Source organism: Fopius arisanus, unplaced genomic scaffold, assembly GCF_000806365.1.
Source record: "Fopius arisanus strain USDA-PBARC FA_bdor unplaced genomic scaffold, ASM80636v1 scaffold00105, whole genome shotgun sequence".
NCBI classification, from domain to species: domain Eukaryota; kingdom Metazoa; phylum Arthropoda; class Insecta; order Hymenoptera; family Braconidae; genus Fopius; species Fopius arisanus.
This window is the reverse complement of record NW_011887844.1, coordinates 135789-149861: the sequence shown is the minus strand read 5'-3', so window position 1 is coordinate 149861 and position 14073 is coordinate 135789. Positions and strand designations below refer to the sequence as shown.

At 34.5% G+C, this 14073-nt stretch overlaps 3 protein-coding genes across 8 annotated transcripts in view; 2 read left to right on the top strand and 1 right to left on the bottom strand.

Moving 5' to 3' along the window:
- Nucleotides 1–1302: 1302 nt before the first annotated feature.
- On the top strand, nucleotides 1303–2330 carry LOC105271234 (uncharacterized). Its single transcript, XM_011312642.1, has 3 exons — nucleotides 1303–1513; nucleotides 1865–1995; nucleotides 2084–2330. Exons 1-3 carry the CDS (start codon nucleotides 1408–1410, stop codon nucleotides 2252–2254), a joined length of 408 nt encoding a protein of 135 aa, XP_011310944.1. The 5' UTR covers nucleotides 1303–1407; the 3' UTR covers nucleotides 2255–2330.
- A 118-nt stretch (nucleotides 2331–2448) lies between these two features.
- RalGPS (Ral GEF with PH domain and SH3 binding motif) lies at nucleotides 2449–12101 on the bottom strand. 6 transcript variants are annotated; one of them, XM_011312638.1, is made up of 11 exons: nucleotides 12015–12101; nucleotides 10765–10917; nucleotides 10135–10275; nucleotides 9288–9528; nucleotides 9059–9222; nucleotides 8778–8973; nucleotides 8476–8648; nucleotides 8210–8410; nucleotides 7857–7928; nucleotides 6706–6888; nucleotides 2449–6452 (listed from the first exon to the last, which is right to left on the bottom strand). In XM_011312638.1, the coding sequence occupies exons 2-11, from the start codon at nucleotides 10863–10865 to the stop codon at nucleotides 6017–6019; spliced, it is 1908 nt and encodes a 635-aa protein (XP_011310940.1). In that variant the 5' UTR covers nucleotides 10866–10917; nucleotides 12015–12101; the 3' UTR covers nucleotides 2449–6016. The 6 variants fall into 6 exon arrangements, with proteins under 6 accessions (XP_011310940.1, XP_011310939.1, XP_011310942.1 ...); XM_011312637.1 differs by having other exon boundaries at nucleotides 10135–10331; nucleotides 10765–10910; nucleotides 12015–12091; XM_011312640.1 differs by lacking the exon at nucleotides 10135–10275.
- Nucleotides 12102–13021: 920 nt separating this feature from the next.
- Nucleotides 13022–14073, top strand: part of axo (axotactin) — a 15080-nt gene continuing 14028 nt past the window's right edge. The window contains exon 1 of the mRNA XM_011312634.1: nucleotides 13022–13288. The gene's annotated coding sequence lies outside the window, so the exon portion shown is untranslated. The remainder of the gene's footprint in view (nucleotides 13289–14073) is intronic.

Sequence of the window (14073 nt, the reverse complement as noted above, 5' to 3'; positions counted from 1 at the left end):
GACTTACCTCGGTACCATTGATTAGACACTCCGATAATTAACAGGACCACGAACATCGGAGGTGGTTTTACTTTTCACCACTGGAACCGCTGAATTAATCAGTAATTTCGATAATTTTAAATACGATAATTAACATCGAAAATAGGGTTCCTCTCTAAACTCATTCCAATTAAAACATCATTGTTGCCAGCTGTAAATAATAAATAAATCGGTAACAAATTGGTGAATTTAAATCAACCGAATTTAACATTTTTATTAATTATCCCTACTTCTCATTCGTCATTAGATTGAATAATCAATAAAATCGCGAGATCCCCAAAACTTTTTGTTTCAATTAATGTATAAATATCCCATTTATTTATTTATTTATAAATTGCCTAAAATCTGTAGAACAAATGAAAAAAAACGAATTCGCGACTGGTTTATTAAACAATTAAGAGATTGAATTAAAATTGTCTCAAATTAAGAATTACTCTCAGATGCAAAATCTCCGGAATTCTCTTCCCCTCGATCCGTCTCAAAATTTACCGCATTAAATAATAAATAATCCCTTTGAATAACGGGAAAATCTAGTGATGTTTCTTATGGTCGAGATCCATCTCTATCCCTGGGAATTCTAGTTTTCCGGAGGTGCACGAGGCACTAGGTTTTGTTCCGCCGGGGAAGGCGTCCACTATCTCACGCTTTCGTTAATTATTAACAATGTTGGGTGTACTTTGAGGAAAGAGGGGGGATGAAGTGGGGGGGGAAATAAAGGGCAAATCCCGGGCTCGACGGGGAGCCCATGGCCAAGATTAATTGGTGGTCAAACACTTGATTGCTCGAGCCACAGACTGCGAAAAAAAAATAAATTGAAAAATTCAATCGACGATCGAATTCAATTTCAAACGTTTCTTATCATTATCTTTATTGCACCCAGTCATTATCCAGGCAATACGTTTTTTTTTATAGAAACATCATCGATATTTATAACACCTAGATACTGAGGGATTAAATTCATGACAACGATATGTCTGCAATTAACTGAGTAGTCATTAATTTTAGTTCGATGATTCACTTGAAAATTCGGGGGAATTATTGATATTATTTATTTATATAGAATTATTTTCAGTTGAGATGAAGTTGTAACTGAAATTTCAAATTTTTAATAGTGTATGGAGAGATAGGGCGATGACAATCATATTAATGCATGTGATACTGTCAAAAGGGATTAGAGCTGAGATTATCGCGTTAATATGTGGTGGTTACTGATACCGTGAAATCTCGGGAGTCAAGGGTACGGGAGGTTCTCGAAAGATATGAAAAGTTCAATTCAGTCGATATTTTTCCCTCGCTGGACGATACTCGAGGACCACCACTATTAATTCAATCATTACGTCATTTCAATTAATTAACTGGAAGTTGATTATGAAGATTCTAGTGGTCGTGAATGTTCTGGTGGTGATTGCGGTGTATTCTCGTGAAACTGGAGTACCACCCGGGAAACAAGTGTATTTATCACTTCCTGAAAACGGTATTATTTTTTCCATCGAAATAATAAAATAATTTTTCCCATGGAAATAATAAAATAATTTTTTCCATCGAAATAATAAAATAATTTTTTCCATCGAAATAATAAAATAATTTTTATTTTTCGAAACGGGTAATAATTCTTTATGGGGATTCAAATCCCGTCTTAATTTTTGTACTAATTATTTAATCACCAAAATCTGGATTTTATTATAAAAAAATAATTAAATTGAGAAAAAAAAATGATTTTTCGGCTTGTAATAGACTTTTGCGGAATTGAACATTAATTTTCGATAGTTCAATCATCAGGCTGTGAAATTCGTATTAAAATCCATTGGCATTGATTTTTTTTCAGAGAGAAGGGATTTTCTGACATTTTGCCTGGGCGACGGCTACCAAAAAAATGCCACCCACCTGCAGCGCTTACCAGACATTCGATTTCCAGATGCCCTCGGAATTTCTGAGGAATTAGTCGACAAGTTTCAGGTTAATAATAGTAAAGATTCAATTATTCCATCATCCCCTTTCATTACTGAAATTCTAATGATGAGACGAATGATGGTGAATATTGCAGAAATTGGCGGTACCTGAAAATTTTACAACGAATTTATACGTCTGGGTCAAATCTCGATTTAACTTCACTCAGACTGATCTCCGACAGCTCATTGTCTATCGACAGGTGTGTCTTGACAACGGCAATTGCATTGAGCTCGATGATATCGGTGGCCTGTGCTGTCCTTTTTGAAAACACCAACAGGATAAAAAAAAATAAATAAATAAATATCTCCGAGGCACCACAGAATTTTCGGATTTTTATTAACAATTAATTATGAATATATTTAACTCGGCTCACGTCTCCAATATTTTTCAATCTATCAAATGTAATCAATGAATTAATATTACGCAGTAATTATTTTTGGATAATTAATAAGACAACAGTTATATTTTCTTGCAAAAAAAACTTTATCTGCACTTTGCAACGTAAACAATCTACACGTTAATCAACACAATGGAACAATTAGCACAATTGTTTATTAATTCTACTTGTCTATTTGTTTCGTAATTATTTTATTTGTTTCATTCTCCATTTAGAGTTTTCATTGATCGTCGATCTATCATGAGTATTCCTCGACATTCCGATGCGTCACAATATCAACGCACGTCTTCGTATTTTCTTGGATAGAAAAATAAAGTGATTTACAAACACTCAGTGTGAAATATTCAATAATAATCTTTCACTGTTACACATTTTGCTAAGCATTTGCTAATTCATCATTAATTAATTATTCATTCACAAGTGAAGTCGATGAATAGGACAAGTCGAATGTGAAACCTATTATCAATATATAATTATTCAATTATCTCGGTGGGAATAAATTGCAGAACAATATGTAACAATTTATTCAGAAGAGTATTTTGCAACGGAGAATTATTTCAGAGGCTGCCGCCGGAAATAAATGGAGAGTTAAATAATAGCGTTTTAAATTTGTTGTTGGTGTTATAAAATAGAAATATCCATGGAATATTGTTCTCAAGTAATTAATCGAGATTATTCCAATAATTACAGGGTAAATATGTGACAATTCAACTTGACCTGTTCCAGCACTTCTATTGAAATTCTGTCACCTGTATCTATTGTTTAATTACGCTCACTCACATCTGTTGAAAATTGTCTCTATGGTACAAGAAAGCTTTCAGTTCTAATTCTATTGACACTTACAAATTAGCGGATGACTTCACAACCAGCGAGAGATATCGATCGGTACGATCATTACTATTTATTTATTTCTCCAGTGAAATGTATTTTAGGCGAGTCGGAGGAACCATTAAAATTGGATACAAAACTCGAAAATGAGTCCAAAGATCATTCCACCTCTCATTTTTAGATAATTCAACAGCTCGCATTACGCGGACTAAAAAAAAATGGATGAAAATCTTTGAAATCACCTCCGGCCCCAATGACCCGGAGAATTTCTCTCCCTGATGATGAAAATCAGTAGAAATAATGGAGCCGTTGAAAAGCCACTCTATGTAATGAATCGTGTTATTCAAATATTGTTGTTAAACTTAGTAAATTATCGATAAACAAACAACCCTGTTGTTTGTCTCATCTCTCCCCAATCATTCTCCCCCCCCAAAAATCTCTAATTCATGGGCATTTTCCGGTTGAAATCTGTCATCGGAATCATGAACTCATTATTTATCATCGATTTCTCTCATCAGGGACTCCAAAAAATATAACTCCTAACATTTTGGCATCATCACTAAGAAATAAAAAAATGTTGGCGTCCTAATCCCTAATTTAATCAATCAGTCGTATAATTAATTTTTCTCCATGAAAACAAATTGAATCATTCAGTCAATCTCACAATGAGCTCGTGATTAATGAATTTTCGGTGGTTCCAAAATGATTAATTACACTCATTTTCATTAGTCCTATGTAAAATGATATGTAATGAGTAGTTACGCGCGACGATAATACGATATTACGCCCACGCACTCCAAAATTATCAAGACTTATGAATTATTCGCGTTATTAACATTGACGGGAGGAATATTCTTCCAAAAGTTAAATATATCAGACTATTAAACATTTATATCAAAGAAATTAATGTCAACTGTATTTTTTTATTTAATCTCGATGTAGTTTTTCAATGAAAAAATGAAAATTTCAATTTCTTCTCGAACTTCAATCGAATAAATTGAAACGGTATAACGAAATTTGAATAATTGTCATGAAGAACTCGAATTCATCGTTGATTATAATTACGCCTAATGATATGCCGATGAAAAAAGGCAAGCTACACAGCAATGACGCGTTGCGATTCATTTTTCCATTATCATAATTTATATTCACATTTGCGCTATTGAAAAAAACGTAAAAACAGAGTACTTTGGTAATATTCAGTCGTTAATAATTACGACGACTTAAAATTGTGAGTCGAAAGGAATTCTTATTGAGAGTCATCCAATAATTATTTTTGTGGATTAATGACAAAAAAAAAATTCAATAACTGAATCGGAACGAGAATAATTCACAAGTGAATACTATCCTACGAATATCTACGAGTGAGAAACTCTTCATTTTTCCTTTCAATGCATGTGATTTAATTTTGTCATCACAGAATTTCGTATCAGCATGAAATTTTTATGAAAATTTGTTGAAGAATTTTTATTGGTGTCTGAATTTTTAATTCTGCAGTGATTTCATCGTGAGATCTAATTAATTAAAGTCTCATCAATGAGATCAAATCGCAGATCTGAGATAATTTATGAGAGAACTCACTGAAGATAATCGTAATTGCCACAAGTATTTCAAATCATAAATTTATTTAATTCCGGTGAATTGTCGTCTGTATAATAAAAATTTGTTAAATCAATGAACAAATACGAGGATAAAATCTTTACTCAATAAAGACCGGTAATTTCACTAAATAAATCGTCAACATTTGCCTCGGAATTTTTAAAACAATCCAATTATTAAAAACAAATAGAATAATCATTATGTCGATTAATTATCCGACAATTACCTCAAACAGAAAATTCACACGATTATCAAAATGTGTTGTAACGTAATTCGTTGAATTATTCATTTTCACCTTAAAGATTTAGTCTTGTATTTTGTTAATCAACTATTTTGTTCACTCGCCATGGAAATATAATTGACAGTCTCAGACAGACTCCAAGCCACAAGTCAATGATTATTGATGGACTCGTTTGCCCACCCCCCAAATTTCCATCATGTTGCACCGTTTATTTATTCACTGTTAAGTATAAATAATATCGAGATATGTAAGCGTAGGATTCTCGTCGAGACGAGGGTTTTTAAAATATTCATAAAGTGACGATAAATAATAGTCACTCGTGATGTACTATGTCACTAGTACAGTTCAGAGAGCAAAAAAAGTCAATACTAATGTCTAACTAGATCATAATGAAGTAAATAATAACTGTAAATAAATTGATTCAAGCCTCACCTGCTTTTTCACCTCCATCATCGAACATAGTAAAGAAAAATCACTTCCTTCAATATTTATTCAGTTCAACAGAATTTAAAAAAATAAAAAAACTATTTATTTACGTTTTTGAGTAATGTCCAACACAAGTGGCAGTGGAAAACGAAAAAAAATTGACTTCGTTGGAGAAATGGTGTAAGATCACACGTTTGAAAATTTTTCTCGAGATATTTTTCGGTTTTTTGAATTCACCTTTATATCTTCTGAATATATTTTGAAAAATATCTCCAATTGAATTGACACCTTTGTAATCATCACGACCATTTCACCACAAATTTAAAATAAACAACCGAGCGAAAAAATGAAGAACTCGACTCGTCTCGTCTGTAATGAAGCCCATGGAGTCATAATGAGCATTAATATCGAAGCATTTGGTATTTGGCCATCAGATAATTGGCAATTTGTTCTATCCAGATTTCTCAATCAATCATTAACAAGTAATTTCATACGTGAGTGATAAGCGATGCGTGATAAATTACCGTTAATCCAGTTCACTCGAAGGACATGAGATTAGCAGGAATTGGCTTCCTCTCGACACCCCCTCGTACTGTGGCACGCAATTCCTTGACCCACTGATCAGCAAAATCACCAGATCCGGCTCTGAACTTGTAGACATTGCCCTTGTTGGGATCAGTGAGGAGAAATGTGTCCCGATGGAACATACTGTCCGAAAATTCGACGATCCATCCAAGGATCGATACCATTTTATATGGTTCTCGTTTAAAATCACACCTGTCCGATCCCTTGAAGCATTTCGGGGAGAAATAGACTATCGATGAGGCCCACAGCTGGATCCAGTACCTCTGCCATGTCGATACTGCAGGTTTTCTTCCATCTCTCATAACAACTTTTCGACGGAGAAGACCCTGCATCGAGCAACGGGGCTCCATTATACCGTCCACGGTACAGGGGAGTATCGGTAGAGTGCTGAAATTTTTAAAAATTATTTATCTATAAATATTCCTAGTCAACCAATTGTTTATTTATGGACAAACATTTCGATATTAGAATTATTAAAATTTTCCAAAATGTAAAGGCGGAGAAAAATTATGTCACACAAAATATTATTTTAAAATCAACGAGAATTTTCCCAGAGACATCTAAGTGGTCTAATCGTCTAATTAGATCACTGTTACGACTTCATTAATGAGAATTATCTTCTCATGCTATCGTTAATTACCTTGTTCTAGAAAGCAAACTGCAGTCGTCATTGAGAGCATCTGTGGGAGTTCCAGGTGAATTCTGATCCAGGTCAGTGACTGGTGACACCAAATGGGGCTCTTCGAGAACTGAATCGTCCAGGAGGTGACGCACTGTTATCTGGCTAGGCTCCAGCGATGTGCCCGTTCCCTTCCCAAAGATACTGAAATTCAATGAAATTATTTGATAATTTCAGGATCACTTTCTCCGTGATAAATTTTGATGATTACTGTCTCGCTGATATGATTTCTGTCATGCATAATTTGATGACAAGCATCGAATTTTTCTATGTCATTCCCTCTCGCCGATGAATTTGTATTTTCAATGCGCTTGTTCTACACGATTGTGCAGGCATGATTGCGTTCTTTAAGGTAACGAAAAATAATTGAATACAATGGTAAAGACAACGAGAGAAACAATTTACAATAAAATGCAGTCTCTCTGAAATAAATTCATCTCTTGTCATTTACCATTTTCCTACATAAACGTACGATAATGAGAAAAAATAAGAGAAATCAATTATCACGTGTCAGTAAATTCTCTAAAGCATTTCTTCCTCTTATATTTTCACTGGTAAATTTTCCAATGAGTTGTTAACACAATTTCCATTTTTACAATCCTATGAACATAAAAATTAAATCTAAACCACATGCCAATTATTTCCGTCAGTGTATCACCTCTATGAGACATAAAAAATTATGAGAACATGATTGTTATGTCAGTAGCGAATGGATAAAGCACTTAACATAGAAATCATTCCAATAATTATTCCAGGAATGAATCAGAAATTATCCGCGGAAAATTGTCAAGGATAAGACAGGGGAAAAAAATAGACAATGGAGATAAAAAAAAAATACCGTGAGAACTCGTGTAGATTTATCCCTTCTCCACTGAACAATTACCATTAAAACGAAAAAATAAACATATAGTTTAACATCAATGGGTGAGTAAATGTACTTCATGCATTTTCTAGGTTCCACGATGCCTCAATCCAAGGTGCACCATTGAAATTAAAACGATGAATAAAATATAACTAAATTATTAAAATGATGATCAACAAAATGATATGGTCCATAAGCCAATTGAATCTGATAAATTGTTAAAATCCCTGTTTGAGATCCTGGGACTCACCCAGACGTTCCATAAGTCCCGTATCGCCCTCCTTGTTTATGGAAGTTGCGTGGAAGGCTCGTGCTACGAAACCTGACAGAGCCATTTGTTTCTTTTGCTTTTCTCTTTCAATTAAAAATTTTTCATCGTGGATATTTATTTGTCTTTTGTTTGCGAAAGAAAGGGTGAACAAAATCAACGATCAAATCAACTCCAACAGCGATAAATTAATTCTGTCAAGCGATGAATCTTAATCCACGAAATTCAATCATCAATTGATTAATTAATTAATAGAATTATTTTAGCCATATAACAGATCAACATTGGGAGCTTCAACGTTTTTTTCCTGTTTGTTATTTTATTTAATTACTCACTTTGTTCCTAAACTCCGGCATTTCCGGTGTCCTGGAACGAATTTATTGGCTGCTGAAGCTGCATGAAGACGCAGTGAACCAGCACAGCCTCTTGCTGGTGATAAAGACAAGGCTGCAACACCAGTTGCTACGTCTCCCACGGATTCTTTACTGCTGCTAGACGAGGCCACTGGAGAATTGGGTTCGAGCTTCATCGATAATCTGAAATCAAATAATTGAGGTGCTGTGAATTCACTGCAAGAGTGACTTTTAATTATTCTAATTACTTGAAATGATCGTCTTCAAGGAATTTCTGCAGCTCCTCGATGTATCGTACACTATTTAAATATCTCTGAACATCTGGTAATGGAATGATGCCAGAGTAATCACTGGCTTGAAAGACAGTTACTCTCGTCAGCACTGTATTCATTTTTATTGCCCTCTGATGGTTGTCGTTATTCTGTAATCCGAAAAAATTTCAATTGCATTAAAAATAATTAAAATCTAGTCGTTTACAAGTGAAAAAAAAATATAAAGTGACGGATTGTTTTCAATTGGAATATTTACTCTTGTCGAATTTCTTATTTACCTTAGAAGACGGATGAGCCATGTCAATATATACAAGATCAGTGAGAAAAAGACCCAAATAAGGAATGCAAGGTAATCTGAGGGTCTCCATGTGCTCCCTGAGATTCATCCAGTTATTCTTATCACTGAATACCTCAGCCAATTTATCGAACGTACACTTATCTTTTTTCGAGAGGCACGCCCACGTTTTATTCAATCTGCAATATCCAAAAATAATTATAACGTCACCAATAAAATTAATCTGCATGGAAATTCCGGATGTCGATGGTATGACTCAGTTACCTATATATCGGAGCGCTTTGGAGACCGGATATGATAGCAAATAATGAGTGCATATTATTCAAGTCGTACAATTTCTTAGCGACGCGAATAAAATGGGCGATCATTTCAGACCGCTGTTTTGGAGTTGAGAAATTTAAAATTTCCTGGACCGTCCAGAAGCTCACCTGCATCAGAAAAAAATAATTAATGAACATGGATTTTATATTGAGAGATAAATATTGAATATTACGTGATTAAATCTTCTGGTAAAAGCGACGACATTCGGCGCCACCAGGAGTTTATTTTTCTTGTTCCACGAACAGCTGGAGAGCTCCTCGGGCCGGATTGCCTTGAAAACCCCAACATCCAGGATTGTCAGCTGACTTGCCAGATCCTCCGCTGAAATTCCAGTCGCAACGAGGGGCCCAGAGCCCTGGAGAGCAGCATTGCATCTGCCAGGCAAGGAATTCGACTTGCTTGCCACAGAATTACTGTATAAAAAAAAATAGTAATTATCACTACACGGTGAGAGGCCCACGATTCCACGAGTAAAACGTCAAAACCAGATGATTTAATTCAATGTCCAGATCATTACTCGACAAATACCTCAGCATCCACACAAAATTCTTCATCAAAGTCATTTTTCTCGGTTTTAAACTGCTCCATTAAAAAAATCACAGAAACTCTGCGTTATCTCTCTTATCTTTTTACATATTTATCGATAAATGAATATAACCACAATTAACTCATCTCATTTTGCAATTTTACAGCTGAATAAATTGAGACAGATGAAAGAATATTGAGAAATTAAATTTTTCTACTGCGCACAAATCGAAAATAACTCCTTCAAAGAACTCCACATCGAGAGCATTCTCAGCATTCCAATAGTAAATACAAAAAAAAAATCATCCTCCTACTTATACCGCCGACTACGAGTGGCATTAACACAGACAATCTCCAAACTTATCTTACGTTTTTCTCTCCTCTCAATTATTGAGTTAGAGCGATAAGATACGACTTATTAAGTCCCTCGAATGCCAGAGTGAAAAAAAAAATACAGAATAATCATTCCATCGAGCAATGAAGTTATAAATTACCCATAATTGTCGTAGCTGTGGTGACTCGGTGGTGTCAATTCCGAGTACTTTCTGTACGCTCTACACTTGTCACGGTGTTCCTTGCGTTCCTTGTGACACCTATCTCCTCCTTGGCTCATGTCACCACGCAACAGGGGACCACTGGGAGAGTTAGTATCATTGGCAAATATTTTATCCCGACAGTCCAAAGTATCAAACTTCATTCAAAAAAAAAAACGTAAATCAAGAGCAAATTATAAATGTTAAAGTGGTTAAATGAGTCAAAAATTATCAAGCAAAGGGGAATGGGGAGAGGTGGAGTGGTGAAACGAAATTTAAAGTGAATACTATTTGACAGGGAAATACTAATCTCTTGGAATAAAAATTAATAATTAATAATAAAATTTTTTGATGCCGTGAGTTTGAGAATATCTTGCGGATGCTCCATTATTTTCGAAATCCATCTCTTTCGGAGATATTCCCAAAAAAAAATAGAACTAAATTCTAAAACTGAGGGAAAACTAGGATTCTTTGCAAAAGGGACTGCAATGAAATTCAATTCAAAACCACGAAGTAAAATGAATTAATCTTTCAATAAATCAATGCTACCATGACCTATGAACATCTCAAATCAATAAAAAAAAAACAAACCTTTGATATTTTTTTGAGTGAAACAAACTCGCCAGACAAATCTCGTGGTATTGACGTGTAATGCATCTCAGCCATGAGACGAAGCTTCTTAACAGTCGCATCACATCTTCCCTCGGCGATCCCCAATAATTTTCTTATCACCAACACTGAGTCCTAAAATGCCCCAAGACTCAATACACAAACAAAACAGGTTGCACTCACACATCACCAGTAATTACATAACACACGAGCATCTTTCAAAACTCATCCAATAATAACTTGAGAATAATATCACAACACTCATAACTAAACCCGAAAAATATTCGTGACCTTGGAAAAAAGTAGGAACTGAATTGATCTAAAAATATCACGAACTCGGCCACCACAAGTGAATGTTTTTATTTGATGAATCGAGAGAGCAAAAAGCAATTCAACAAGTTTGCGGAGAAAGTAATATGAAACGTCATGACTGGAATTTATCACTCTTGTTTATTCCGGAATTATCACTGTAATGAGCAGCTGAATGAAATCATTTCAAATAGAAATCCTCGAATAATGCATCTCCAAATAATAATGCAGAATAAATTATTCTATGCAATTTCAAGATAATTGGCCTATGAATATTTGATTTATCTTATTGAGAAGACGATAATTAAAAAAAAAAAATTCATAAACCCCCAGAGGTCCATTCATGTCTGATATAAATACAAATAACAATCGAGTTCAATTTTTCTAAATAAAAATAAAATATTTAAGATTAGTTTACATTTTGAAAATCATGAAATCCCGAGAAATTATGATTCCTTATTTTTCCTTCCCATAATTTCGTAACAAATAAACAATAATTAAACGTCCACTGATTCATTTGATTAGATGATTCCCCCAAAGAATGGAGCTCCTCCCAAAAGCAAAAAAAAAATATTCCCACATCACAATTACATCTCAAAGAGACGTAAATACTGATTGACCCCGTCACTTGCACTTTCATTCACCCCATAAAAAAAAAATCCAGCGAATAACAGTGAACGCCCAGGAAGCAACAAAACCGTTATTCCCTTGCACCCATTGCACACGACTGACTTAAATAATAAAACCGTTGAATATTTATTTCACCTTATCCCCCAAAAATCAAGGTATCCCAGGCCTAGGAGTGCCTTGCAATTTGAAGGTTAATCCCTGATTACCAATACCCAGGAATAGCTTGATTTAGCAGGAATAGCTATATTTCAAATGATTAAATGATTATTCAGGTTGTTGGGACTGACGCTCACCGATTTGTTGTTACTCCTGGTGTGAAAATTGTCCAAGTACCCGGCACTCGATGATGCACATCAACTTCGATTTGTATTGCGTGACTGATGATGACGCCGTGACAACTCGATAACGACGATTTTACGACGTGACGATAACAAATGGAAAAACAAAACTAAATAAAATAGTCAGTGCGTCAAACAAGTCAACTGTTATTACCCCTTCCTCGGGCGTTTTCCAGTTTGTGTTTTAGATTGTTTTATGGACGATATGTCGCGGGGCGGTGGAGGGAGTTACACTGGGGAATTAATTCTGACTCGGCGGGGAAATTCAAACGAACTCTTGCAATTACTTGATTGATTACAATTGTATCAAATTGTCGTCATGACGCGTTAGGGGGTCTGGAATTTTCATCTCTGGATGAATGAATGCAATGGAATTTTTGGGGTTTTTTTTCAGCGGGAATTGTCTTACGGTGACATCTCTCGGGGATTCCCGGGATTTTTTGGATTTTTTTTTGTGAAATATTATTATTATTATTATTATTTTGAATATATTATTCTATATTTGTGATAATAATATTATTGTTATTATCATTATCAGGATATTATTTCATCAATTTAATAGGATAAGAGAATTTCCTACGTTATCAACTCTTCTGGGAAATTCCGAGAAAAAAATTGAAAAATTCGAAATTTTCAAAAAAGTATCAGGAGAGCATGAAAATCGAGGAGGTAATCACTGAAATTGAAAATTCGAAATTTTTCAAAAAGTATCAGGGGAGCATGAAAATCGTGGAGGTATTCACTGAAATTGAAAAATTTTAAATTTTCAGATAAATTTATTTGGTTTTGGAATATTGCAAAATGTGCGTGCAATGATTATGAATTTTTATTGGAAATAAATTTAATCTCGAGGGGATTTCACAATACCAAATATATCGACACGTTTTTATCACATGTCTGTACCCTGCGCATTGAAAAACACCGAGACAGAGTACCAGATATGTAACGGGTATGTGACGCAATTGCCGACTTATAGGTCACATATTTTAGCAGTTGTTTAGTGCACAGTACTAATGATTTTGCCACTTTGTTTACGAGACATCCTCGCTCGTTAGATGATACTTAGTCGGTGTGTAATGAGTGCACAACGATTAGCGACAATTAAAAGTATATCGTGGAAAAGTCGGCGATTCAAACCCAGTGAAATGTTTCAATGTAAAAACGTGGGATGCTAAAGCTCATTTTAACGAAGTATTTTAAAAATTTCACTAAACGTGAAAAATAAACAGGTACATAAGGATTACAAGAAAAATCCATAGACATTGCGTGTAAAATTCCCTCGTAAATATCGCGAATTCGTGGTAAAAATATTGAATGGGAATTCCTGGGAAAATGGGAGGAAGTATCGACTTTTTGTGGATCATGCGCCGGTATATGAAAATAAATTGGAGGGAAATATGTTCAAATCAAATTCAAATTTTATTCTCATTTTTATGAATGAATGAAAATTAAATTTCCCGGTTTAAACTCGTTGTAATTCCATCTCAATTTTAATCGATCATTCAGATTTAATTAGTATTAGGTAATTATTCTAGGATTGAATCACAAATTATTTGATGTGTACTCAGAATACTTGAGTTCACTAACCCAATAATGCAAATAATTTCCTCCCCAAGTGATAACTAATTATCATAAATGTTTATCTCCCTCATTAAGACGTGTAATTGAATAAAATAAATAAGGAATCATAACTTACCGTAGCCGAGCAATTCCACGGTTGGTTTCAACGAGGAAAGGGATAACAGTTATGTATTATGGAGTAGTTGAGTAGTGGATGTACTTCACGTTCATTCAGGAAACAATTTGTCATTTGAACGCTCAGCCATTTTCGTACCTCTTCTATCCTCTGGATCTCACTCTAGACAATTCAACCATTAAAATGCGACATTGTGACAAAAGACATTTGCATTTGGCAAAATTATTTGCATCTCGGACTTCATTGAACAATTCGTTTCAATCTACATCTCAAATTTCAATTAAAAGATCAATTAATCAATTTCTCACACTCTCCCAC